Source organism: Anomaloglossus baeobatrachus, chromosome 1 (assembly GCF_048569485.1).
Source record: "Anomaloglossus baeobatrachus isolate aAnoBae1 chromosome 1, aAnoBae1.hap1, whole genome shotgun sequence".
Taxonomy (NCBI): domain Eukaryota; kingdom Metazoa; phylum Chordata; class Amphibia; order Anura; family Aromobatidae; genus Anomaloglossus; species Anomaloglossus baeobatrachus.
The window spans coordinates 739,189,661-739,214,912 of NC_134353.1; the positions used below are offsets into that span (position 1 = coordinate 739,189,661).

Sequence of the window (25,252 nt, forward strand, 5' to 3'; positions counted from 1 at the left end):
CCTAGCTGCTCCCAGCCATCGCTCCCGGGAACCCCGTCACCAGCAGCGGTGGTGCCCACCATCACCACAGCCCGTGGGTGGCATCACGAACTCTATCCATCCCAAAACCAATCCAAATCCCCTTTTCACTCGTGGGCGAGGAGCGCTGCTCGAGCCCCGGGTCCGGCCCGCTCGAGCCACCGAGGAGAAGACACCGGATCCGAGCGCGATCTCTCCTGAGCAGCCCCGCGACGGGAAAGCTGGCCCCCGCCCCCGACATGTGCCCGCTATCGAAGAAAATAAATATTCACTGCTCCCCACACCCATAATCTGTCCACCCCTCTGCACTGAAGCTGGTGCCAAGAGATGGGTAGGATTATGGATGTGGGGAGCAGTCCATATTCATTTTCTATAATAGCTGATCACACCATCCTCCAGCTTACTACTCTGACTAGTTTGATCAGGTGTGTTCGCTATTAAATAAAATGAATATTCACTGCCCATAATCTGGGGAGCACTGAATATACATTTTGGATCAGCAGGCAGAGTTGCCTGCTGATCCAAATATTGTTGTGTAACTGGGGGCACATGGCATTGATGTCTGCTGCCCCGCTTACACTCCAAAGTCTGTTTCTGGCATGAGAACAGGATGCTGCACTGGGGAGCGGAAGGAAGGGGATTAGAATTGTTGTTTCATGTGTGCGGCTTAGGGTACTTTCACACTTGCGTTAATTACCTTCTGGCGCAATCCGCCCTTTTGGAAAACAGCGGAATCCGTTAACAGATTCCGCTGTTTCCATAGACTTGTATGGATGACGGATTGTGCCAAAAGTACCTGCGCTGCTTCCGCTGGCCGACGCTGCGTTGCTTCCGCCGGGCGGAAGGAACGCAGCATGTAACGTTTTTTGAGCGGCGGAATCCTTTATTTTTCACGGTGCATGCTCTTTTTTTTTTTTTTTTTTAAATCACAGAAACTTTATTATTTTGTCTCTCGGTGGCCAAACAGCCGGCTTTTGAGAGCGCTCAGCTGATCGCCCGGCAGCCGGCTTTTGAGAGCGTTGTTTTGTACGATCCGTTGCATCCGTTGTGCCATTATATGCAACACATCCATTGCATCCGTCACAGAACGCAATGCAACGGATGCCATTCAACGCAAGTGTGAAACTAGCCTTAATGGGAGGTATACATATCAGCATGGGCCCAGGATGGGGGATATATATACCAAGATGAAGGACAGATATACCAGGATGGGCGGACATATATACCAGGAGAATTCCAGGATGGGGGACATATATGCCAGGATGGGCCCATGATGGAGATCATATATATCAAGATCACGGCCATATTTCTAAGGATGGGGATCATATATATCAGGATGGGGGACATATATACTTGGAAGGGTACAGGAAGGGGAACATTGTTATAGATTTGGGGGACATAACAGTGTCAGCAGCACATCTTCCCATAACAGTGCGTCATAACCACATTTTTGCTTCAAATTTTTTTCCCTATTTTCTGCCTCTAAAAACCTAGGTGCGTTTTATGATCTGATGCATCTTATAGTCCGCAAAATACATTAGGTGATATGGAGTCCAATCATAATGCACAATCCCACTTGTTTTGGAGGTAGAAGTGGGCCGGCCCTTTACCTTCTGGGCCCATGTGCACAGGTTGCACCAATGGTATGTCCGCGACTGGGTAAATGTAACGCTAATGGGGAAAAAAAAGATAGCTAATATAATACAACGAAAAATAAAAAATATAATACAATAAACAACAGTATTTCTCTAACAAAATTGAAACCTCACAATAACCTGCATACAAACCCAAGCTTCAAGAAGTTACAGACGCATCTACATTTCTTAAGGATAAAGGACATCAGTCCACTCTATGTACAAGCTAACCCGTGAATTTACAGTATGGTAACCCTCTTTTACTGTATGTATCATAGAACACGTGGTAATTTTTCTTACTGCCACCAGATGGATCCAGTGTGTTTGTGTCCGCAGATCTTATGGTCAGTTCTGTTCTATCGGTGAGTAGAGGGTTAATATCGTCTTCATGTGGACCAGTGTTCTCTACAAGTTCTTCAGGTTCTAGGAGAAAAAGAAAATGTTTTGACGAACAGATTCAGAGGTGTATTATTGTGGGGTGGTGTTACTTAGCTGTCCAATATTGTCCATTCTCATTAAGGCTACTTTCACACATCCGGTTTGTGCCTGATGCAACGGATCCATCGCAGATTGTGTAAAAACTAATGCTACGGATCCAGCAAAAAGCGGATCAGTTTTTTTTTTTTTCTTTTTCTTTTTCATGCCAAAGGGAGAGAGAGAGACCACATCATCACCGCACACACCGGCACTACCGCCCCCACCATCACCGCACACACCGGCACTACCGCCCCCACCATCACCGCACACACCGGCACTACCGCCCCCACCATCACCGCACACACAAGCACTACCGCCCCCACCTCACCGCACACACCGGCACTACCGCCCCCACCATCACCGCACACACCAGCACTACCGCCACCACCATCACCGCACACACCGGCACTACCGCCCCCACCATCACCGCACACACCGCCACTACCGTCCCCACCATCACCGCACACACCGCCACTACCACCCCCACCATCACCGCACACACCGCCACTACCACCCCCATCATTACCTCACACACAGGCACTACCGCCCCCATCATCACCGCACACACCGCCACTACCACCCCCATCATTACCTCACACACAGGCACTACCGCCCCCATCATCACCGCACACATGCAGGCACTACCGCCCCCATCATCACGCACACATGCAGGCACTACCGCCCCCATCATCACCGCACACACGGGCACTACCGCCCCATCATCACCGCACACACCGGCACTACCGCCCCATCATCACCGCACACATGCAGGCACTACCGCCCCATCATCACCGCACACACCGGCACTACCGCCCCATCATCACCGCACACATGCAGGCACTACCCCCCCATCATCACCGCACACACGCAGGCACTATGCACCCATCATGACCGCACACACGCAGGCACTACCGTCCCCATCATCACCGCACACACGGAGGCACTACCGCCCCCATCATCACCTCACACACCGGCACTACCACCCCCATCATCACCGCACACACCACCACTACCGCCACCATCATCACCGCACACACCGCCACTACCGCCCCCATCATCACCGCACACACCGACACTACCAACCCCATCATCACCTCACACACACAGGCACTACCGCTCCCATCATCACTGCACACATGCAGGCACTACTGCCCCCATCATCACGCACACATGCAGGCACTACCGCCCCCATCATCACCGCACACACCGGCACTACCGCCCCATCATCACCGCACACATGCAGGCACTACCGCCACCATCATCACCGCACACACCGGCACTACCGCCCCATCATCACCGCACACACGCAGGCACTACTGCCCCCATCATCACCGCACACACGCAGGCACTACGCACCCATCATCACTGTACACATGCTGGCACTACCGTCCCCATCATCACCGCACACACGGAGGCACTACCACCCCCATCACCACCGCACACACCGGCAGTACCACCCCCATCATCACCGCACACACAGGCACTACCGCCCCTATCATCACCGCACACACGCAGGCACTACCGCCCCCATCATCACCGCACACACCGCCACTACCAACCCCATCATCACCTCACACACACAGGCACTACCGCTCCCATCATCACTGCACACATGCAGGCACTACTGCCCCCATCATCACGCACACATGCAGGCACTACCGCCCCCATCATCACCGCACACACCGGCACTACCGCCCCATCATCACCGCACACATGCAGGCACTACCGCCACCATCATCACCGCACACACTGGCACTACCGCCCCATCATCACCGCACACACGCAGGCACTACTGCCCCCATCATCACCGCACACACGCAGGCACTACGCACCCATCATCACTGTACACATGCTGGCACTACCGTCCCCATCATCACCGCACACACGGAGGCACTACCACCCCCATCACCACCGCACACACCGGCAGTACCACCCCCATCATCACCGCACACACAGGCACTACCGCCCCTATCATCACCGCACACACGCAGGCACTACCGCCCCCATCATCACCGCACACACCGCCACTACTGCCCCCATCATCACCGCACACACCGCCACTACCGCCCCCATCATCACCGCACACACCGGCACTACCGCCCCCATCATCACCGCACACACCACCACTACCGCCCCCATCATCACCGCACACACCGCCACTACCGCCCCCATCATCACCGCACACACTGCCATTACTGCCCCCATCATCACCGCACACACCGCCACTACCGCCCCCATCATCACCACACACACACAGGCAGTACCGCCCCCATCATCACCGCACACACGCAGGCACTACCGCCCCCATCATCACCGCACACACGCAGGCACTACCGCCCCCATCATCACCGCACACACGCAGGCACTACCGCCCCCATCACCACCGCACACACCGGCACTACCGCCCCCATCATCACCGCACACACAGGTACTACCGCCCCCATCATCACCGCACACACGCAGGCACTACCGCCCCCATCATCACCGCACACACGCAGGCACTACCGCCCCCATCACCACCGCACACACCGGCACTACCGCCCCCATCACCACCGCACACACCGGTACTACCGCCCCCATCATCACCGCACACACAGGCACTACCGCCCCCATCATCACCGCACACACGCAGGCACTACCGCCCCCATCATCACCGCACACAAGCAGACACTACCGCCACCATCATCACCACACACATGCAGGCACTACCGCCACCATCATCACCACACACACGCAGGCACTACCGCCCCATCATCACCGCACACACGCAGGCACTACTGCCCCCATCATCACCGCACACACAGGCACTACCGACCCCATCATCACCTCACACACGCAGGCACTAGCTCCCCTATCATGAAAGCACACTCACAGTCACTACCGCCCCCAAAATCACCGCACACACCGGCACTACCGCCCCCATCATCACCGCACACACACAGGTACTACCGTCCCCATCATGACAGCACACACACAGGCACTACCGCCCCCATCATCACCGCACACACGCAGGCACTAATGCCCCCATTATCACCGCCCCATCATCAACTCACACACGCAGGCACTACCCCCCCATCATGAAAGCACACTCGCAGTCACTACCACTCCCATCATCACCGTACACATGCAGGCACTACCGCCCCCATCATCACCGCACACACCAGTACTACCGCCCCCATCATCACCGCACACACACACACAGGTACTACCGTCCCCATCATGTCAGCACACATACAGGCACTACCGACCCCATCATCACCGCACACACGCAAACACTACTGCACCCATCATCACCGCACACACGCAAGCACTACCGCACCCATCATCACCGCACACACGCAGGCACTACCTGAGTGACGTCAGCGCTGACAGCACGACTCACTTCAGTTGCTCTGTGGAGCTCACAGTGAGCGGCGGTGTTTTACGGCCGCTCCTGTCAGCTGCCGATGTAGCAGAGCTGAAAGCGTCGTGGGACCTCGTGTGGATTACGTCGGACCTGGAGGGGTATTTGGGGATTAATAAAGTGGGGAAAGAGGGTGTTTTTTTGTCTTTTATTTCAAATAAAGGATTTTTTGGTTGTATTTGTTTATTTTGTTTATCTTACAGGTTAATCATGGGGGGGGTGTCTCATTGACACCTGCCATGATTAACTTAGGACTTAGTGGCAGCTATGGGCTGCCATTAACTCCTTATTACCCCGATTTCCACCGCACCAGGGCAATTCGGGAAAAGCCGGGTAGAGTCCCAGAACTGTCGCATCTAATGGATGCGGCAATTCCGGGCGGCTGCTGGCTGATATTGTTAGGCTGGGGGGCTCCTCATAAAGTGGAGCTCCCCATCCTGAGAATACCAGACATCAGCCGTGTGGCTTTACCTTGGCTGGTATCAAAATTGGGGGGGACCGCACGCTGTTTTTTAAATAATTTATTTATTTTACTGCAAGATATAGACCCGCCCACCTGCGGCTGTAATTGGTTGCAGTGAGACAGCTGTCACTCAGCGTGGGGCATGTCTGACTGCAACCAATCATAGGTGCCGGTGGGCGGGGGACGCAGGGAATACGAGATGGAATAATGAGCGGCCGGCATTTTCAAAAGCTGGAGAAGCCGCCAGAGCTTTGTGACAGTGTGCAGCGCCGCGCCGGTGATCGGTGAGTATGAAGGAAGGAGGGAGAGAGAGGGAGGGGGAGAGAGAGAGAGAGAGAGAGAGAGAGAGAGAGAGAGAGAGAGAGAGAGAGAGAGAGAGAGAGAGAGAGAGAGAGAGAGAGAGAGAGAGAGAGAGAGAGAGACTTTTTATGTGACCAGAAGTGAATTTACACAACGTCTAGGCATGCCCAGAAACAAAAACCGGATCCATCGTTGGTTTCCAGTGCCCATAGGCTTCCATTATACAACATGCCGGACGGCGCCGGATGTCAAAAATCGTTCCATGCTGCGTACTTTCCGGCAGCAGGATGAAGAAATTTTGCCGGATCCGGCAGACGCCGCATGCAACACCTAAGGCTGCTTTCACACATTGAAGCTTGGTTTCAGTTTGTTGTTGTGATTTTCCAAAATGGTAAAATAACCCCAAGACGATGCGGTAAAGAAGCAGGCGTTTTAAGGCGTAAAAACTGCAGCACGGATGCAATGTGTGAACACAGCCTTAGAGTGTGTGCATATTCTCAGTGTGTGACTGACGGCTCAGGTGTGTGATGCAATAGCTGGTTGTGGATGTCCTGCATAATACATAGTATAGTATAATGATACACAGGAGTATAATATAGTGTTATAATATACATCACAGTATAGCGTAATATTCATAAAGTATAACATAATACACAATATATTATCATGTGTCATAATACAGATAATAAAATGTACATATAATGCAGAGAATAAGGTGGAATATCAACACATTATACAAAGTATACTAGAAAATAAGAAGATAGTATAATACTACACATAATATAATACTAAACATAATAAAATATAATAGTACATATAATAATATAATAGTACACATAATAATATATAATATAATGCACATAATAATATAATATAATAGTACTTATAATTGAATAGTACACACAATATAATAATATAAAAGTACACATCATATAATACACATTATAATATAATATAATACACAATAATATAATAGTACACATATTAATATAGTGCGGCACAGCCTCTCACCGACTGCGATCTCCACCTCCAGCTCCTCTTGCCGGCAGCTCTTGAAGAACAGCAGAGCTGACGCTCCCTCCTCCTCCTCTGTGCTCTCGTTCAGAAACCGCAGAAGTTTCACTTCATCTTCTCCGTCATTCCGGTTGAGGAGTTCCTCGAAGCAGTTGGGATCCGTTAAGCCAAATCCGTAGATCACACGGTCCCGGATCCATTCCAGGCGCGGATCGTCCATGGTCGTGTTCTCTGCTGGACGCTGCCTGTCGGTTTGTAGTGTGTAACTATGGTAACGCGACGCTACCGGCTCTAGCAGCAGAGACTACGGAGGGGGAGAGAGTGCAAACTAGAACTGAAGCACTCAGCGCTCCCCCTGGTGGAAGCGGTGCTGTACTGCACACCTCTGAGCCCTGTCTCACGGCACTGATGTTCCTATATTGTCAATCTGCGGCCTGCTCCCTATCACAACTGCGACACTGACTCACAAGTGCTTTATAAGGCTGGGGTACATGGTGACTTTAGCCACAACACATTTCATGACACAACCAAGGGGTCGCTTGGTGGTGCCCCCACTACATCACAGCACAGTACAAGTGTATGGAGTCCCACGAAGGGACTGCGACAAGGAAGTCACAAAATCTTAGAGAGGTTGGACTTCTCACGACTTGCTTGTTGCCGTCACGGTCCGATTTCACTTATATTGTATGTGATGGAACAGCGGCACCGAGTGAACCTTGGTCATGTGACAGTGTAAGGCCGGGGCTACGTGCCAACGTGTTGTGCAACCAAAGACATTTATATAACTTTTAGACTGGGGCTACATAGTGACCATGGCCACGGCACAGGTCACGAGGCCAAAGATCGCTATAGGATGCCAAATTGAGGTGTAATACAGGTGAATGAGATCACATTGCAATCCCCAGGTGCCACGGCCCCAACAAAAAGGCACGAAAAGCCGGACCCAGGTGGATTCTTTATAACTGGCTCTTCAAGGTCTCATAACCATCACAATGTGACCACATTTATCTGCATTACGCGGAGATGCAGCACTGGCAAGTAGCGAACTATGGTCACGGCCAGTGTCACCAATGTCATCACAGCCAATGTCACCGTGTAGTCACAGATAGGTCGCATGCAACTTGCATTGAATTCTTGTTTTTATATAGTCTCTTGTATTTAGTACAAATAGTGCGTGGCCCTCCCTCTTAGTGAGCTGGGCATTTCATTCTGTGCATCCCATGTCTGTGTGTCCTGTTGGGACCCGGTCGCTCTCAGCCCTTATTCACATTGAGGCCTATTTTAGACCCATGGTAAGGTTTTAATATTAGAGAGTGTAGGTACTGTCCCAACTGGGTACACCTTGACGTTTGGTGGGATAGCTTTTTGCTTTTTTTGATCAAAAACAGTGTTTCTAAGTACCCTATGTTTATATGCACTATGCTTTTATTCAGTTGCAGTAGGATATACGTATGTTAATAATTTTTCCCTTGGTTTCTCTTTGTCTAATGGCCAGTGTGAACATGAGCTCACAAGCTCCATGTATACCATCTGATACTCCGGCTCACTTTTTTGTATTTATGTTTTTGTTTTTTCGCATTGACATCTATAGCCAGTCGTGTGTAAGTTGTAACCAGAAAATCAAACCGTTTGGGAGACATTACATCCGTGTGTCACTCTATGTTCGCAATCACAATACAAAACCATACGAAATGACGTGATGTCCCCATGTAGCCGTATCCTAATTTGTTCCATTTTCAAAGTTGTGCTCCACTCACCAGCCATAAACTTAAAAGCAAGCTGCATGCAGTTGTGTAGTCAGGCTCGGATTCATTCTGCCCGTGATTTGGGCAGCTTGGATTCACTTATGGGTTACTTTTTAGGTCTGTGAACTCTCTGTGATTTTCCTGTTTTTTATTTACAGCCATAATCAATAGTTTCTTAGGAAGCGAGAGGACAGCCGCAGCGCTCACTTCCTCTAGACGTCTGATTTCTCTGCAGGAGGGGAGATTTAAGCCAGCGCTGATTGTCTGCAGGTATCGCGTGGCATATAATGTCATACAGACATGGGAGAACCAGTGCTGCCACCGCTCGAACCACGGTTGCCAAATAAACTTTTCATTTTTTTTCTGGACAGCTTATCAAAAAAATAACTTTTTTAGTGACACAATGGCAAACCATAATAAATAGGGATGATCGAATACCTCAAATATTCGGTAACGCCCATATTTGCCGAATAGGTCGCCGCTATTTGAGTATTTGTGAATATTCGATGCACAATGTAAGTCTATGGGAAACCCGAATAGTTGCTGAATAGCAACTATTCGCACTTCCCATAGACTTACATTGCGCATCGAATATTCGCATAGCGGCGACCTATTCGTCGGATATTCGCGAAGCCAAATATTGCCAAATATTTGTGATATTCAATCATCCCTAATAATAAAGCCTTATGATGTTCAGTGATCCATGTTTACAGCCCATAATTGTGATCAGAAGACATCAGCTGCCTTAATATTTTTTTATTTTTTTTTTTACGAACAGGGCAAAAAAGGGTCGTATTTTTACATACTGTCCTGGAATTTCTGGAAAGTTGGCAACCCAGGCTGGAACGGCAGCGGCCCCGAGGGAGTATAACTGTTTTTATTTTGTTGGGGTGAAATACAGAAATTGAGGAGGGGGTCGTCTGAGCAGTGAACAAACCCCTTTAAGTACCAAAATATGATCAAGGCTGGGGCTGCACAGTGACTTTGGCCATGACACACTTTATGTGACTAAACATTGCTGGGATGGGATTGCATTGTGACTCGCAAGGTTCTGCAATAAGCAAGTCCCCCCCTTCCCTTTCACCAAGTCCTGTCCACTTTCCAAAACGTTGACTGTTCTGATGTAAAACCCTGAAAAGTTGAACATTTTTTCCCACTAGTATAAAAGTTTTGCAACATTTCAAGAAACTGGTGTAAATGACTTGATTAATCAGGTCTCTCGATTCTTTTCCATGTTTTGCAAGTAATTGTGTCTTATCCTCTGTTCTCCTCTTCTCTGACATGTCACTTAATGCTCCTGAGGTAGGTGGTGAATATGGCACCCATATTTTCAGATGCTAATCAGTGACTTGCATTGTTAAAAAGATGCAGCTTCAATTCCAAGACTTACATTAGAGCAATTGTCTCACGCTGTTGCTTAACTTCAACTCCAAACGTCCCTACCAGCTACACAGCCACAGGTTGGAGACCGGTGCATGCAAGGGTTTCCAGAGATTATTGCATTACATATGTATACATTTAAAAGTTGAGTTAATATTTTATGTCCTGATTGTTTGAATTTACAGACTCAAACCTTGAGTGGTATTACTGAGAGAACTAATAAGGAATAACGTTTGGAACTCCATTCTAAGTCTGAACTGGGTGCAAGAACCTAAAAAAACATCACTATATGGAGATAAGGTATGCACACCAGTGACTATGCAAGGGGAATACATGCAATAGCAGAAACTGCTGTGTAAATACTGACATGAAAAATCCAATAGTTATATGTAAGAATGAAAATGTGAAAAATGGAACCTGCATTACTGCCATGAACATATGAATAAAGAGAAATGTAGCTACTGAATTGATCAATGCAATAGAGCCCCAACACTACGCCAAAGTATTTCTCTACGTTGGGGTCCCTAGCTTGTGTGTGTCCTCTCATGCAGTTAAAAAACTTACCGTGTATGGGAAGCTGAGACCCAGGCTATATATGCGTATAATGTGGATTGGCAATAGGTGTGAGTGGGGTGGGTTCACAAACGAAAAACTATTAACAAATAAAGAATAACGTTTAGAACACCATTCTAAGTCTGGTTCTTGCACCCAGTTCAGACATAGAATGGTGTTCCAAACGTTATTCCTTATTTGTTAGTAGTTTTTCGTTTGTGAACCCACCCCACTCACACCTATTGCCAATCCACATGATACGTATATATAGCCTGGGTCTCAGCTTCCCATACACGGTAAGTTTTTTAACTGCATGAAAGGACACACACAAGCTAGGGACCCCAACGTAAAGAAATACTTTGGCGTAGTGTTGGGGCTCTATTGCATTGATCAATTCAATAGCTAAATTTCTCTTTATTCATATGTTCATGGCAGTAATGCAGGTTCCATTTTCCACATTTTCAGTCTTACATATAGCTATTGGATTTTTCATGTCAGTATTCACACAGCAGTTTCTGCTATTACATGTATTCCCCTTGCATAGTCACTGGTGTGCATACCTTCTCTCCATATATTACTGAGAGAACTGACGTCAACATTGATATTAAATGGGATTAATTACATCTTGTGATTTTTTATTTTTTTTCTACAAAGACCATTGGTCCACGTCTAAAAATGTTCTTGTGAACTGCCACATGGCTGTGCCTTGCTCGGTGTACTGCCCGTATGCTAGCAGTTTTCCATACGGAAAGAACATAGATGTTTAATATGATAGTCTGAACGAGCCACAAGGTGTAGAAGCTCAAAAAATAGTATCACATCAAGCAGTCTAGCCTTTTGGTGTATGGTGTATAATCACTTCTACTCCTAGGTTACATGTAAAAAAGGGTTCGGATGGGCATAGATCATGGTCCATATGAATATAGCAATGCCCAGACTGACATGGGTTCCCCCGCCCTGAACTTATTGTTAATCTTAGAGTGTAAACTGAGGTCCTTAGACATCCAATAAAAGACAACCGGCACTGCTGGACTATTCCCGAGACAATGAAGTATAAGCAGGGAACTCACTGTGAAGAGCAGCTAACCATGGCGTTGATAAACCCAAAGCACACAAGCATGAAATCCAGTAAGAAGCAATGAAAAGGTGGCACTCACTGATGCTGATCAGTCCTTTATTTCTTCACATAGAACACATGGGAGGATAGGTGCGGGACATGCATGGACGACGGCCATTTCGAGGCAGGACCTGTAGAAGCACAGCTTCGCACGAAACGGGCGTCCTCTATACATGTCCTACAACTACACTCCTGTGTGTTCTATGTGAAGAAATAAAGGACTGATCAGCATCAGTGAGTGCCGCTTTTTAATCACTTCTTACTGATGTCATTAGTGTGTGGTCCACGATTTTAATAGAATGATTGGGTTCGATTCGTTAAGGTGCTTACACCAGAAATCTGAGTTGAGCACAAAACATGCAACTTCTGATGTATTCAGGACATTGCTGGCCAGTTACATCAAACTGCACAGGGCCAGGCATTTCTGGCGCCAGCGCCCTCTGGGTATCAGACATGCTTGATTCATGCATGCCGCTTAATAAATCAGCAAAAAAATGACCAGCAGGTCCGAAAAGAATAAAGCAAGTGTGAACAAGTACAAGCTGCTATGACTGCATGATACACAAAGAAAGAATACAGCAGTACACTGTAAGCGCTAAGATGTATGCAACCATTGAAAATATGAAACTTAAGCTGCATTACTGCTATATGGAACATATTCGTTAAAATGAAGGTACTTAGCGCATAAATTAGTCAATTCATGACAGCCCACCAGCTGGAACAAGGCTTACATTTCTTTAAGGCCCCCTTCACACATCAGTGATTTCAATATGTATGACGCAGTTTTTATACGTACCAGAATCACGGACATATGCAGATCCATTAAAATCAATGGGTCTGTGCACACATCAGTAATTTCTCAGAGACCGTGTGTCTATGCGACACAAAAGCATGTCCGTGTGTTCCCCACGTAGACAAGTCCTTTTTTCTCCGGCATTAGTGATGTCCCACGAACCACATAGTGACGTGATCTGTGAGACACGTACCAGAGAAAACACGTGTTTTTGAAATAAAATGATTTTCTACACTCACCTGTCTCCAGTGATGCAGTCTCTGCTGCTGCTATCTCTTGCTCCAGGGCCCGCTCATTATGCTCATTGCATATTCATTGCATCGCGGACCCGGAAGTGTGACTGCAGCGCCGGAGACATCAGCACCACGGACAGCAGCGGCGGACAGGGGAGTATAAAGTTCATGCACACAGAGAGCCATATGCACCTTAAACACGTCAGTGAAAAACGTGTAATAGGACCCTAACCTAATATCATGCTTTCTTCCAAGCTAAAAGCCTACAAATTTAAAGTCAGGTAGGAAACAGCTGATGGAAGGAGTGCTCAGTCGGTCGAGGAGGCAATCACAACGTCCAATAGACTACTACAAAAACCTGTCCAGCACCTCCTAACACAGTGTTTCTCAACTCCAGTTCTCAAGGCCCACCAACAGATCATGTTTTCAGGATTTTCACAGTATTGCACAGGGAATAATTCCATCACCTGTACTATACTAATGAAATCCTGAAAAACAGATCTGTTGGTGGCCCTTGAGGACTGGAGTTGAGGAGCACTATCTAACAGAATAAAGCAAGAGTGAACAGGCACAACCTGCTATGGCTACATGATACACAAACAAAAGGTGCTGCTCAGATTTTTGTGGTATACTATCGGAGGGTATGACTGCCTCCTTGTATTTGCATAAATTACACATTGCAAATAGGACATTCCAGTTTTTATTCATTTTTTTATTTAAAAAAAAAAATCACAGAAAATTTGAAATACTGTACAATTGTTAGAAATATTCATATCATACATACAATATTACAAATATAAAATCTTTAACACATTTTGTAGCACTCAACCTTTAAATTTCATTTTTAGCTTAATTTAACAGAATTTTTAATACAGTTTACATTGTAAATTAGAGCGCAAAGAATATTTGTTTTCCATAAAACTTGTATAACCAAAGTTCTTCACAAAATATACCAATCATACATACTTTCATCTGGAGAGGTAGAAAATCTATGAAGAATGTCATCTCAGAAGTTAGTGGCTTACATTCATAAGCAATTAAAGGGTTATTCCTAACTCCAAGATCCTTTCCCCATATGTAGGAGGTGTAATAATAATATTAGCAAATGCCTCCAATTAGAAATTTTGTATAGTTCTTCTGATACACAGTGACTCTTACTTCATGTGCAGGGCATTGCAGTAGCTTAAGTATCTATGTTATCTATTTCTAGCATATAGTGACAGTTAGTTGCTAGTGGATGTAACCATGGATACCTAGGCTAGTACAATGAGGTAAGTGACAGTGAATCAGGAGAGCTATACTACATTTCTAATTGGAGGATTTTGCTAATATTATTATTATATCTACTACATATTGGGGTAAAATCTTGGAGATGGGAATACCCTTTTAATAAGAATTCACTAAAGTAGCGCACAATAGATTAAAAAAAAAAATAAAAAATTGAATAGCTTGGGTAGATTTCACATTTTGCGCCCAGACAGACAAAGATTTATTTAGTGCCATGCACTTCTTAAAAAATTAGGGGAGATAGTATTTGACTAAAGGCTATATAAACTCTTTGTCCAGATTTGAACCTTTAGGACCCGATTCATAAGGGCTGGAGTGTGGTATGCAAGTCTTGAACTGTATGTTATCGGAAGAGTCTTGTGCCTTGATGAATTTGCCGCATCCGTCCACTGTCATGTGCCACCACCAAAAATGTGCCTGCAGTCAGGTGCTGGAGTACATTTCCGACATAATTTACACTACTTCACTGGCATAAATTATCATGAATTAGTCGGGTGTGCTTGTCCACTTCATGTTCCAGCCTCGCCCACTTTGTTAAAGTCATTTGAGCTGGTCAGGATAGTGTAAAAACGCCAAAAATCGCAGACTTCCCTCAATCACCCAGTCTTCTATATGACAGCAGTGATTTGCTGGTTAAACACTGCCGTTACTTAGACAGTCTACAATTGTGATGTGCTTAGACTACAGTGTATCTATCTCTTAAGATACAGCTTCAGGGTTCGCTCACACTAGCGTATAGCTAGCGTATAACTCAGACGAGTTTGATCAGATGTTTTATCAGATAGCACTCACTCCAATGTTATACCATGGGTGAGTGCAGACTAGTATTTTTCCTCAAGTCAAGTCGGTATGAGAAAAAAAAAAATAAAATTGCTGAATACAGTGGAACCTTGGTTTACGAGAACAATCCGTTCTGGGAGTGTGCTTGTAAACCAAGTTACTCGTCTAGCAAAGCAAAATTTTCCATAGGAAATAATTAAAGCTCAAACAATTCGTTCCATAATTTGTGCAATGTCCCATCCTGGTCCCCGAGGTTTCACTGTACTATGGTTGGTAGCATATATAAGACTGCACACTCATTCAAGACAATAGGTGCGTGCAAAACATCAGACTGCACTCGGATGGCATCCAACACAGACAATGGAGAAGATGGAGAAATTAATCTCTCCGACTTCTCCACACCAGTACTCCGATTCCCGCATGATTAAGAATCGGACCACAGTGAATAACACTGGCTCATGCTCACAGCAGTGTATATGCATACAGCATCTAATTTTCTTGCATAAGAGAATCATCGGATGCTATACACTAATGTGAGCGTACCCTGACACTGCTCCCTCGGCTTCATTCTTGTAAGGGCTGACAGCGAAAAACCTATCACAAGCAGGAGGCAGGGGATAGAAGCTTAAGCTGCAACACATAGGACTTCTGTCCCCTCACACTTCAGGAGGTCCACTATGTCCTATGTTAATGCTACCATTTGATTACTCAAATCTGGTGATGAGTGAGCACCACCATGTTCTGGATGCTCAGTGGTGGACATTCAACTGCTCATTATGACTACCGAGCACACTCTAGCATGGGAGTGCTCACTCACAACTAAGCAAATGAAGAGACTTGCTCCTCTGCAAAGCTAGTGGCTTAATGGGAGATGTAGGCAAACCACACCAAAAGGGAAGAATAAATCAACATGGCAGCCAACACAAAATTGCCACTCCAACTAAAAAGTAATAAACAAGAATTCCTTTGTTACTCTTTAATAATGTCTTATGCTGTTCTATTTAGATAACAACAAATGCTGCTGGAAGGCCGCTTTAAGCTATGTTCACACTTGTGTTAGTTGCTTTTAAAAATCAAAATAGTATTATGATGCACTGTTTTCTACAGTATGTAAGAAAAAATAAACCTGGCAGACATAAGTAAGTTGTAGATGGGGGACAAGTCCTAGGAGATCTGTTGATAATGCTGTGAGACCTGAATGTAGCTCAGTGGTGAATACATCTTAAAAAGAGCAGGTGAAAGATACAAAAACCATGCTCATTAGGTTCTGTTCACACTACTCGTGCATGTCTGCATAACATACGGGGAAATATCCGTGTTGTATATGTCAAATGTATGAACTGGAAGGTACACAGCTAAATACATTCAGCAGTAATGATTTTGGATTGGGATCTTTAAAGGACTATGCTTTCTAATGCAGAAAAAAAATTACGTCGTCAACATTCCTGGTATACATGCGGTCCATTATAGGAAATGGATATATAGCATTTTCTCAATTGAGTGTTATTTTCAGGTATTGTTAATATGTAAAGTACAGCACTTTTGGTGATGCCTGTGTAAAAATAATTGCTCTCTGCATCCACATCTTGTATAAAAATGAGGTTTTAGGTGCTGTAAACCACAATTCAAAGATCGTCGATGTAGCTGATGTCCATTCATGTGAAAGTGTGTGTCCGACTGATATCACAGACTAAAAATGCTGCTAAACAGTGACACGAGTCTGTCAGCTCTGATGGAGAGCCTGAAATTGAAGCATTCTGCACAATGGATGTTTTCAGATTCTTTATGCAAGACTGGCATGGCTTACAACAATGAAACAGGTTGAATACTGAAGTAATTGATTTTGTGGATGATCTAAGAGTAATAGTGTGTAAATTCTGTTCTTTCACTGAGGCGTTCACATGGAGAATTCATCTTTAATACATATACAAGTCAAAAGGCAAAAAGGCAATTCAGTCCAGATGCAAGGCCATACTTTTAAAAGAGAAAGGGGTAAATTTGTATCCTGCACCAGAATAAAACTTGTTCTGAAATTCCACCCTGTTAAAGAAGAAAAAAAATTCAGTTACAGATATATTTTGCAGTGTAAATATGAGAATAACGTAAATTTATCAGAAAATGAGTCATATTTTCATAAGCTAGTTAAAAGAATCAGTCAGCAGGTTTTTGCTATGTAGTCTGAGAGCAACATTATGTAGGGGAAGAGACCCTGATTCCAGTAATGTGTCATTTACTGGGCCCAGTTTCACTGTTTCAATACTATCAGTGTTTTATCAACAGGAGATTACCACTACAGTACTAGGTGTCTCGAACCTTCTGGTCTGGTCCAGCCGAGCCCCCACTACTGATTGGCAGCTGTGTACAATATGTAGTAACAAAAAAGTTGCTAATCAGTGGTGTGGGAGGGGTTTTACCCAGTTTTCAGAAAAGGACAAAAATTAATTCACAGAAAAAGGCAGCCTTCCTTACCAACATCATAGCACTTTAGGATACAACTGACTCCCATGATAAAGGTAGGTCCAGCACAGGTGCGAAGTCCTGATCTAACAACCACTAACAAACCTCCCATTTCATAGAGGAGTGGTTGTCTAGTATTACAAATGCACACAGATAAGGCTTGTATAGAGCGCCAGTCACACAGATACACCCTATTATTTATGCTCAAACTTTGAAATCAGGCGGGCTACCTAGCACTATATAAGTGTACTCCACAGAACAGACATCCCAATTTACACAGCCAACACTAAGGGGCACTTTGCACACTACGACATCGCAAGCCGATGCTGCGATGCCGAGCGCTATAGTCCCCGCCCCCGTCGCAGCTGCGATATCATGGTGATAGCTGGCGTAGCGAACATTATCGCTACGGCAGCTTCACATGCACTCACCTGCCCTGCGACGTCGCTCTGGCCGGCGACCTGCCTCCTTATTAAGGGGGCGGGTCGTGTTGTGTCATAGTGACGTCACACGGCAGGCGGCCAATAGCGGCGGAGATGAGCAGGACGTAAAACATCCCGCCCACCTCCTTCCTTCCGCATAGCTGGCGTGAGCCGCAGGACGCAGGTAGGAGATGTTCCTCGCTCCTGCGGCTTCACACACAGCGATGTGTGATGCCGCTGGAACGAGGAACAACATCGTAACATCGGTCATTTCTAAATTATGGAAATGACTGATGCTACACCGATGATACGATTACGACGATTTTGCGCTCGTTAATCGTATCAAAAAGACTTTACACACTACGATATCGACAGCGACGCCGGATGTGCGTCACTTTCAATTTTACTCCACCGACAGCAAAACCTATGGGTATAAAAAATGCTGTCCGCACACTGCGTTTTTTTATACCTGCGGATTTACCCATGAAATTAATGTGCATGTCACTTCTTTTCTCCATAGATAATGGTAAAAAACTGCAGGGACCAACCCGCGGCAAAACCTGCGGGTGCAGTATTCTGCCAGAGGGTGCAGATTTTTCTTAGGCCTTTTTCACACGTCAGTATTTTGCATCAGTGTTTCGTCAGTGTGTCATCAGTATTTGGATGCCAAAACCAGGAGTGGAACTTACTAGAACAACTATAATTGAAAGACTGACACGTGTTGTGTGTTTTGGAGACACTCCTGGTTTTGGCATCCAAATACTGAGGACACACTGATGAAACACTGATGCAAAATACTGACGTGTGAAAGAGGCCTTAAGAAAAGTCAATTTTCTAGTGCGCACATAGCCTAAAGGGCCTGGCTTCATCCTGCATAAAAATGTGCAATGTAAAGATAAAACAAAGATACATGAAATATATAAGGTATTGCTCTATATTTTGGACAGAATATGCAAACTTGTAACCGAAAGTCAAGGGTGCTCATTGTCTTGCGAGTCCTTCCACTAAATTCAAAAACAATTCACAGAAAAGGACAGAAAAAAAAAAATCATAAAAATGGCAGCCTTCCTTACTAATAACAGATCCCAATACCAAAGCACAACTGCTGAACCCACTAAGCTAAGTGATACATTCCAGTACCCTCATCGCTTTATAAGCAAAACCTTGATGAAGGCTTTTTAAAAGCCGAAACATCGTTTTGCTTACGTGGAGGTGCACCCCTTTTTGCAGAAAATAAAAAAAAAAATCAAATAAAATAATTAAATTAACCTTTTTGTCTATATGTCTTTTTAGTGCTAGAGTTACCCTTTATAATTAGAGTTTCTTTTTCGCTCCTAATTGGGAGACCCAGACAGTGGGTGTATAGCTACTGCCTCTGGAGGCCGCACAAAGAACTACACTTAAAAGTGTAAGGCCCCTCCCCTTCTGGCTATACACCCTCCCGTAGGAGTACGGATTCCTCAGTTTTAGCTTTGTGCGCAGGAGGTCAGACACGCACGCATAGCTCCATTGTTTTTAGTCAGCAGCAGCTGCTGACTATGTCGGATGGAAGAAAAGAGGGCCCATACAGGGCTCCCAGCATGCTCCCTTCTCACCCCACTGTATGTCGGAGGTGTTTGTAAGGTTGAGGTACCCATTGCGGGTACGGCGGCTGGAGCCCACATGCTGATTCCTTCCCCATCCCTTTTTACAGGGCTCTGGGTGAAGTGGGATTACTGGTCTCCAGGCACTGAGACCGTGCTCCATCTACAGCCCCTGGAGAAGATGCTGGATGGAGCGGAGTACATCAGGGACATGGCCCTGCTTCCTCAAGGTACTCTGTGTCCCCGTGCATTTGGCGCTCACACCGCAGCATGCTGGGTGTTGTAGTGCGCCGGGGACATCAGCGCTGCGGCGCTTGTGCCATAGCCTCATTCAGCTTCGCTGAAGCAGGCACACTTTTGGGAAAAGGTCGCGCCGGCCGCTGGGACTGCGGCGCGGCTGGCACTTGTGGTGCGCCGGGGACTTCAGCGCGGGCCGCGCTTTTACGGCGGCCGCGCTGATAACTCGAGTCCCCGGCTTTTGCGGCCTATTTCCGTTCGTTCCCGCCCCCGGACCTGCCAGTCAGGAGAGGGGCGGGACGCTGGTCAGTGCATCAGCGCTGAGGGCCGGAGTCGTTTTTACATACTCCAGCCCTCACAATAGGCACAGAGGGGACACTGTTTCCCGCACTTTTGTTTGGGAACTCCCACGGACCGCCCCTCTCCACAGACGCCGGCAGCCATTCCTGCTGACACGCTGAGCTGCAGAGGGGAGCCGGGGAGACCCAGACAAGGAATTCTGCGCCTCTTACCCGCTATTCAGCGGGCGGTAAGCAGCCCTTTGGGCTCACCCCCTCTTGTGCCAGTAGTAATCTTAGTATTTTGTTCCTGCAAATACTTTGTACTGCATAGCGCTTGTCGCCCTTTGGCTATAGACTCTCTCACATTGCAGAGAGCCAACAGCATGTCGTCCGCAAAACGCAAGGGTGCCAAGGCACAGACATTATATGCTTCCTGTACCGCATGTGGGACTTTTCTACCGGCAGGCTCCACTGACCCCCATTGTGTGCAGTGCTCGGCCCCTGCGGCGCTTGCACAGTCGGGACCTCTGCTGGACGTGACCCAGGGTGTACCACCTGTGAATGCTGTCCAGGTGACAGGAACTGAGTTTACAGCTTTTGCTGACAGAATGTCTCTCACTATGTCACAAATTCTTGACGCATTGCGAGCTAGGCCTGTACTTCAGGCCACGGACACTGTACAATCATTGCCCCCTGGTCCCCCTCAGCTGAATTACCTCCAAGCTCCGGGACGGGCACATACACCTCAGGGTGAAGACTCTGACTCGGACGATGGCCCCAGGCAACCTAAGCGGGCTCGCTATGAGGGGCCTTCACATTCATCTCAATGGTCAGGATCCCAGCGAGATGAATCTATGGGTGATGAAGCGGACGTCACTGATCAGGATTCTGATCCTGGGACCGCTCTCAATCTAGATACACCAGATGGTGACGCCATAGTTAATGATCTTATAGCGTCCATCAATAAGATGTTAAATATTTCCCCACCAGCTCCTCCTGTAGAGGAGTCAGCTTCGCAGCACGAGAAAATCCATTTCAGATATCCTAAGCGTACATTAAGCACTTTTCTGGACCACGCTGACTTTAGAGACGCAATCCAGAAACCCCACGCTTATCCGGAAAGGCGTTTTTCTAAACGGCTTAAAGATACACGCTATCCTTTTCCCCCTGAGGTGGTCAAGGGTTGGACCCAGTGTCCAAAAGTGGATCCTCCAATTTCCAGGCTTGCAGCTAGATCCTTGGTTGCAGTTGAAGATGGAGCGGCACTTAAAGATGCCACTGACAGGCAGATGGAGCTCTGGCTGAAATCCATCTATGAAGCGATTGGAGCCTCGTTAGCGCCATCTTTTGCTGCCGTATGGGCACTCCAAGCTATCTCAGCCGGGCTTGTGCAAGTCGACTCAGTCACACGTGCATTTGCCCCGCAGGTAGCACCATTGACCTCGCAAATGTCGGCATTCGCGTCGTACGCGATTAATGCTGTTCTTGACGCTACAAGCCGCACGGCAGTGGCGTCAGCCAACTCCGTTGTTTTGCGTAGGGCCCTGTGGTTGAGACATTGGAAAGCAGATTCTCATTCCAAGAAGTGCTTAACCAATTTGCCTTTTTCTCGTGACCGATTGTTTGGAGAGCGTTTGGATGAAATCATCAAACACTCCAAGGGTAAGGACTCATCCTTACCGCAACACAGACAAAACAAACCCCAACAGAGGAAGGGTCAGTCTGGTTATCGGTCCTTTCGAGGACCGGGCAGGTCCCAATTCGCCTCGTCACGCCCAAAAAGGACAGCCGGAGGAACCGTTGCCAAGACGGCGTCCTCCTGACTTGCAGTCTCTGATTCCCACACCCTCGGTCGGTGGGAGGCTTTCCCACTTTGGCGACATTTGGCTGTCACGCGTCAAAGACCGTTGGGTGAGGGATATTCTGTCTCACGGGTACAGGATAGAGTTCAGTTCTCGTCCGCCAACTCATTTCTTCACAACTTCTCCACCACCAGACCGAGCCGATGCTCTGTTGCAGGCGGTGGCCGCTCTAAAGGCGGAAGGAGTGGTGATCTCCGTCCCTCTTCAGGAACAAGGTCACGGTTTTTACTCCAATCTGTTTGTAGTCCCAAAAAAGGACGGATCGTATCGACCGTCCTGGATCTAAAGTTGCTCAACAGACACGTAAAAGTCAGGAGGTTCCGGATGGAATCCCTACGCTCCGTCATAGCCTCAATGTCTCAAGGAGATTTTCTAGCATCAATAGATATCAAAGATGCGTATCTCCACGTGCCGATTGCGCCAGAGCATCAGCGTTTCCTACGCTTCGTCATACACGACGAACACCTGCAGTTCGTAGCGTTACCTTTCGGTCTGGCAACAGCCCCCCGGGTCTTCACCAAGGTCATGGCAGCAGTAGTAGCTGTCCTGCACTCGCAGGGCCACTCGGTCATCCCGTATCTAGACGACCTGCTTATAAAGGCACCCTCTCAAGAGGCATGCCAACACAGTCTGAAGGTGGCACTAGACACTCTCCAGAGTTTCGGGTGGATTATCAACTTTCCAAAGTCGCATCTCATCCCGACCCAATCTCTGACTTATCTTGGCATGGAGTTTCATACTCTCTCAGCGATAGTGAAGCTTCCACTGGACAAGCAGTGTTCGCTAAGGACAGGAGTGCAATCTCTCCTTCAGAGCCAGTCGCACTCACTGAGGCGCCTCATGCATTTCCTAGGAAAGATGGTAGCAGCAATGGAGGCAGTCCCGTTCGCGCAGTTTCATCTGCGCCCTCTACAATGGGACATTCTCCGCCAATGGGACGGGAAGTCGACGTCCCTCGACAGGACTGTCTCCCTCTCTCAGACTGCCAAGGACTCTCTGCGTTGGTGGCTTCTCCCCGCCTCATTGTCACAGGGAAAGTCGTTCCTTCCTCCGTCCTGGGCAGTGGTCACGACGGATGCGAGCCTATCAGGGTGGGGAGCGGTGTTTCTCCACCACAGGGCTCAGGGGACGTGGACTCAGGAAGAGTCCACCCTGCAGATCAATGTTCTGGAAATCAGAGCAATCTACCTTGCTCTGCGAGCCTTCCAACAATGGCTGGAAGGCAAGCAGATTCGGATTCAGTCGGACAATTCCACGGCGGTGGCGTACATCAACCACCAAGGGGGAACACGCAGTCGCCAAGCCTTTCAGGAGGTCCGGCGGATTTTGACGTGGGTGGAAAGCAAAGCGTCCACCATATCCGCAGTTCACATCCCAGGCGTGGAAAACTGGGAAGCAGACTTTCTCAGTCGCCAGGGCATGGACGCAGGAGAATGGTCCCTTCACCCGGACGTGTTTCAGCAGATCTGTTGCCGCTGGGGGACGCCGGACGTCGATCTGATGGCGTCACGGCACAACAACAAGGTCCCAGTTTTCATGGCACGGTCTCACGATCACCGAGCGCTGGCGGCAGACGCCTTGGTTCAGGATTGGTCGCAATTCCGACTCCCCTATGTGTTCCCTCCTCTAGCATTGTTACCCAGAGTTCTCCGGAAAATCAGGTCCGACTGCCATCGAGCCATTCTCGTCGCTCCAGACTGGCCAAGAAGGTCGTGGTACCCGGATCTGTGGCATCTCACGGTAGGCCAACCGTGGGCACTACCAGACCGTCCAGATTTGCTGTCTCAAGGGCCGTTTTTCCATCTGAATTCTGCGGCCCTGAACCTGACTGTGTGGCCATTGAGTCCTGGATCCTAGCGGCCTCCGGTTTATCTCATGAAGTTGTTGCCACAATGAGACAGGCTAGAAAACCATCCTCAGCTAAGATCTATCACAGGACGTGGAAGATATTCTTAGCTTGGTGCTCGGCTCAGAGGGTTTCTCCCTGGCCATTTGCATTGCCAATTTTTCTTTCCTTCCTGCAGTCTGGGTTGGAAAAAGGTTTGTCGCTTAGCTCTCTTAAGGGTCAAGTCTCCGCGCTATCCGTATTCTTTCAGAAGCGCTTGGCACGACTTTCTAAAGTACGCACGTTTCTCCAAGGAGTTTGTCATATCGTTCCTCCTTACAGACGGCCATTGGAACCCTGGGATCTGAACAAGGTTCTCATTGCTCTCCAGAAGCCGCCTTTCGAGCCTTTGAAAGAGGTTTCCCTTTCTCGGCTTTCACAAAAAGTAGTTTTTCTTGTGGCGGTCACGTCTCTTCGAAGAGTGTCCGAGCTAGCGGCGTTATCTTGCAAATCTCCCTTCCTGGTGTTTCACCAAGACAAGGTAGTACTGCGTCCAATTCCAGAGTTTTCTCCCAAGGTGGTTTCTTCCTTTCATCTCAATCAGGATATCACTTTGCCATCTTTGTGTCCGCATCCAGTTCACCAATTTGAAAAAGGTTTACATCTGTTGGACCTGGTGAGAGCACTCAGGATTTACATTTCTCGCACGGCGTCTCTACGCCGTTCTGATGCGCTCTTTGTCCTAGTCGCTGGTCAGCATAAGGGATCGCAAGCTTCCAAATCCACCCTGGCGCGGTGGATCAAGGAACCAATTCTTCACACATACCGTTCTGCTGGGCTTCCGATTCCATCTGGACTGAAGGCCCATTCTACCAGAGCCGTTGGTGCGTCCTGGGCATTGCGGCATCAGGCTACGGCTCAGCAGGTGTGCCAGGCGGCTACCTGGTCGAGTCTGCACACGTTTACCAAACACTATCAAGTGCATACCTACGCTTCGGCAGATGCCAGCCTAGGTAGACAGGTCCTTCAGGCGGCGGTGGCCCACCTGTAGGAAAGGGCTGTCTGACAGCCCGTTCATGTGGTATCTTTTTACCCACCCAGGGACTGCTTTTGGACGTCCCACTGTCTGGGTCTCCCAATTAGGAGCGAAAAAGAAGAAGGGAATTTTGTTTACTTACCGTAAATTCCTTTTCTTCTAGCTCCAATTGGGAGACCCAGCACCCGCCCTATTTGTTCTTAGGGTTTCGTTTTTCGGGTGCACATGTTGTTCATGTTGTTTCTTAAGTTCTCCGATCTTGTTATCGGATTGAATTTGTTTTTGAAACTGTTATTGGCTTTCCTCCTCCTTGCTTTGGTACTAAAACTGAGGAATCCGTACTCCTACGGGAG

General features: G+C 47.5%; 2 protein-coding genes across 2 annotated transcripts in view; both read right to left on the bottom strand.

The window, feature by feature from the left end:
- The window catches only part of DNAH10 (dynein axonemal heavy chain 10), a 238,147-nt gene extending 230,597 nt beyond the window's left edge, over positions 1–7,550 (bottom strand). The window contains exons 1-2 of the mRNA XM_075322704.1: positions 7,307–7,550; positions 1,953–2,075 (exon numbers count right to left, since the gene is read on the bottom strand). Coding sequence (XP_075178819.1) covers positions 1,953–2,075; positions 7,307–7,529 — 346 coding nt within the window. The 5' untranslated portion in view covers positions 7,530–7,550. The remainder of the gene's footprint in view (positions 1–1,952; positions 2,076–7,306) is intronic.
- Positions 7,551–13,820: 6,270 nt separating this feature from the next.
- Positions 13,821–25,252, bottom strand: part of ATP6V0A2 (ATPase H+ transporting V0 subunit a2) — a 140,000-nt gene continuing 128,568 nt past the window's right edge. The window contains exon 20 of the mRNA XM_075322668.1: positions 13,821–17,236. Within this exon, the coding sequence (XP_075178783.1) occupies positions 17,149–17,236 (88 nt within the window). The 3' untranslated portion in view covers positions 13,821–17,148. The remainder of the gene's footprint in view (positions 17,237–25,252) is intronic.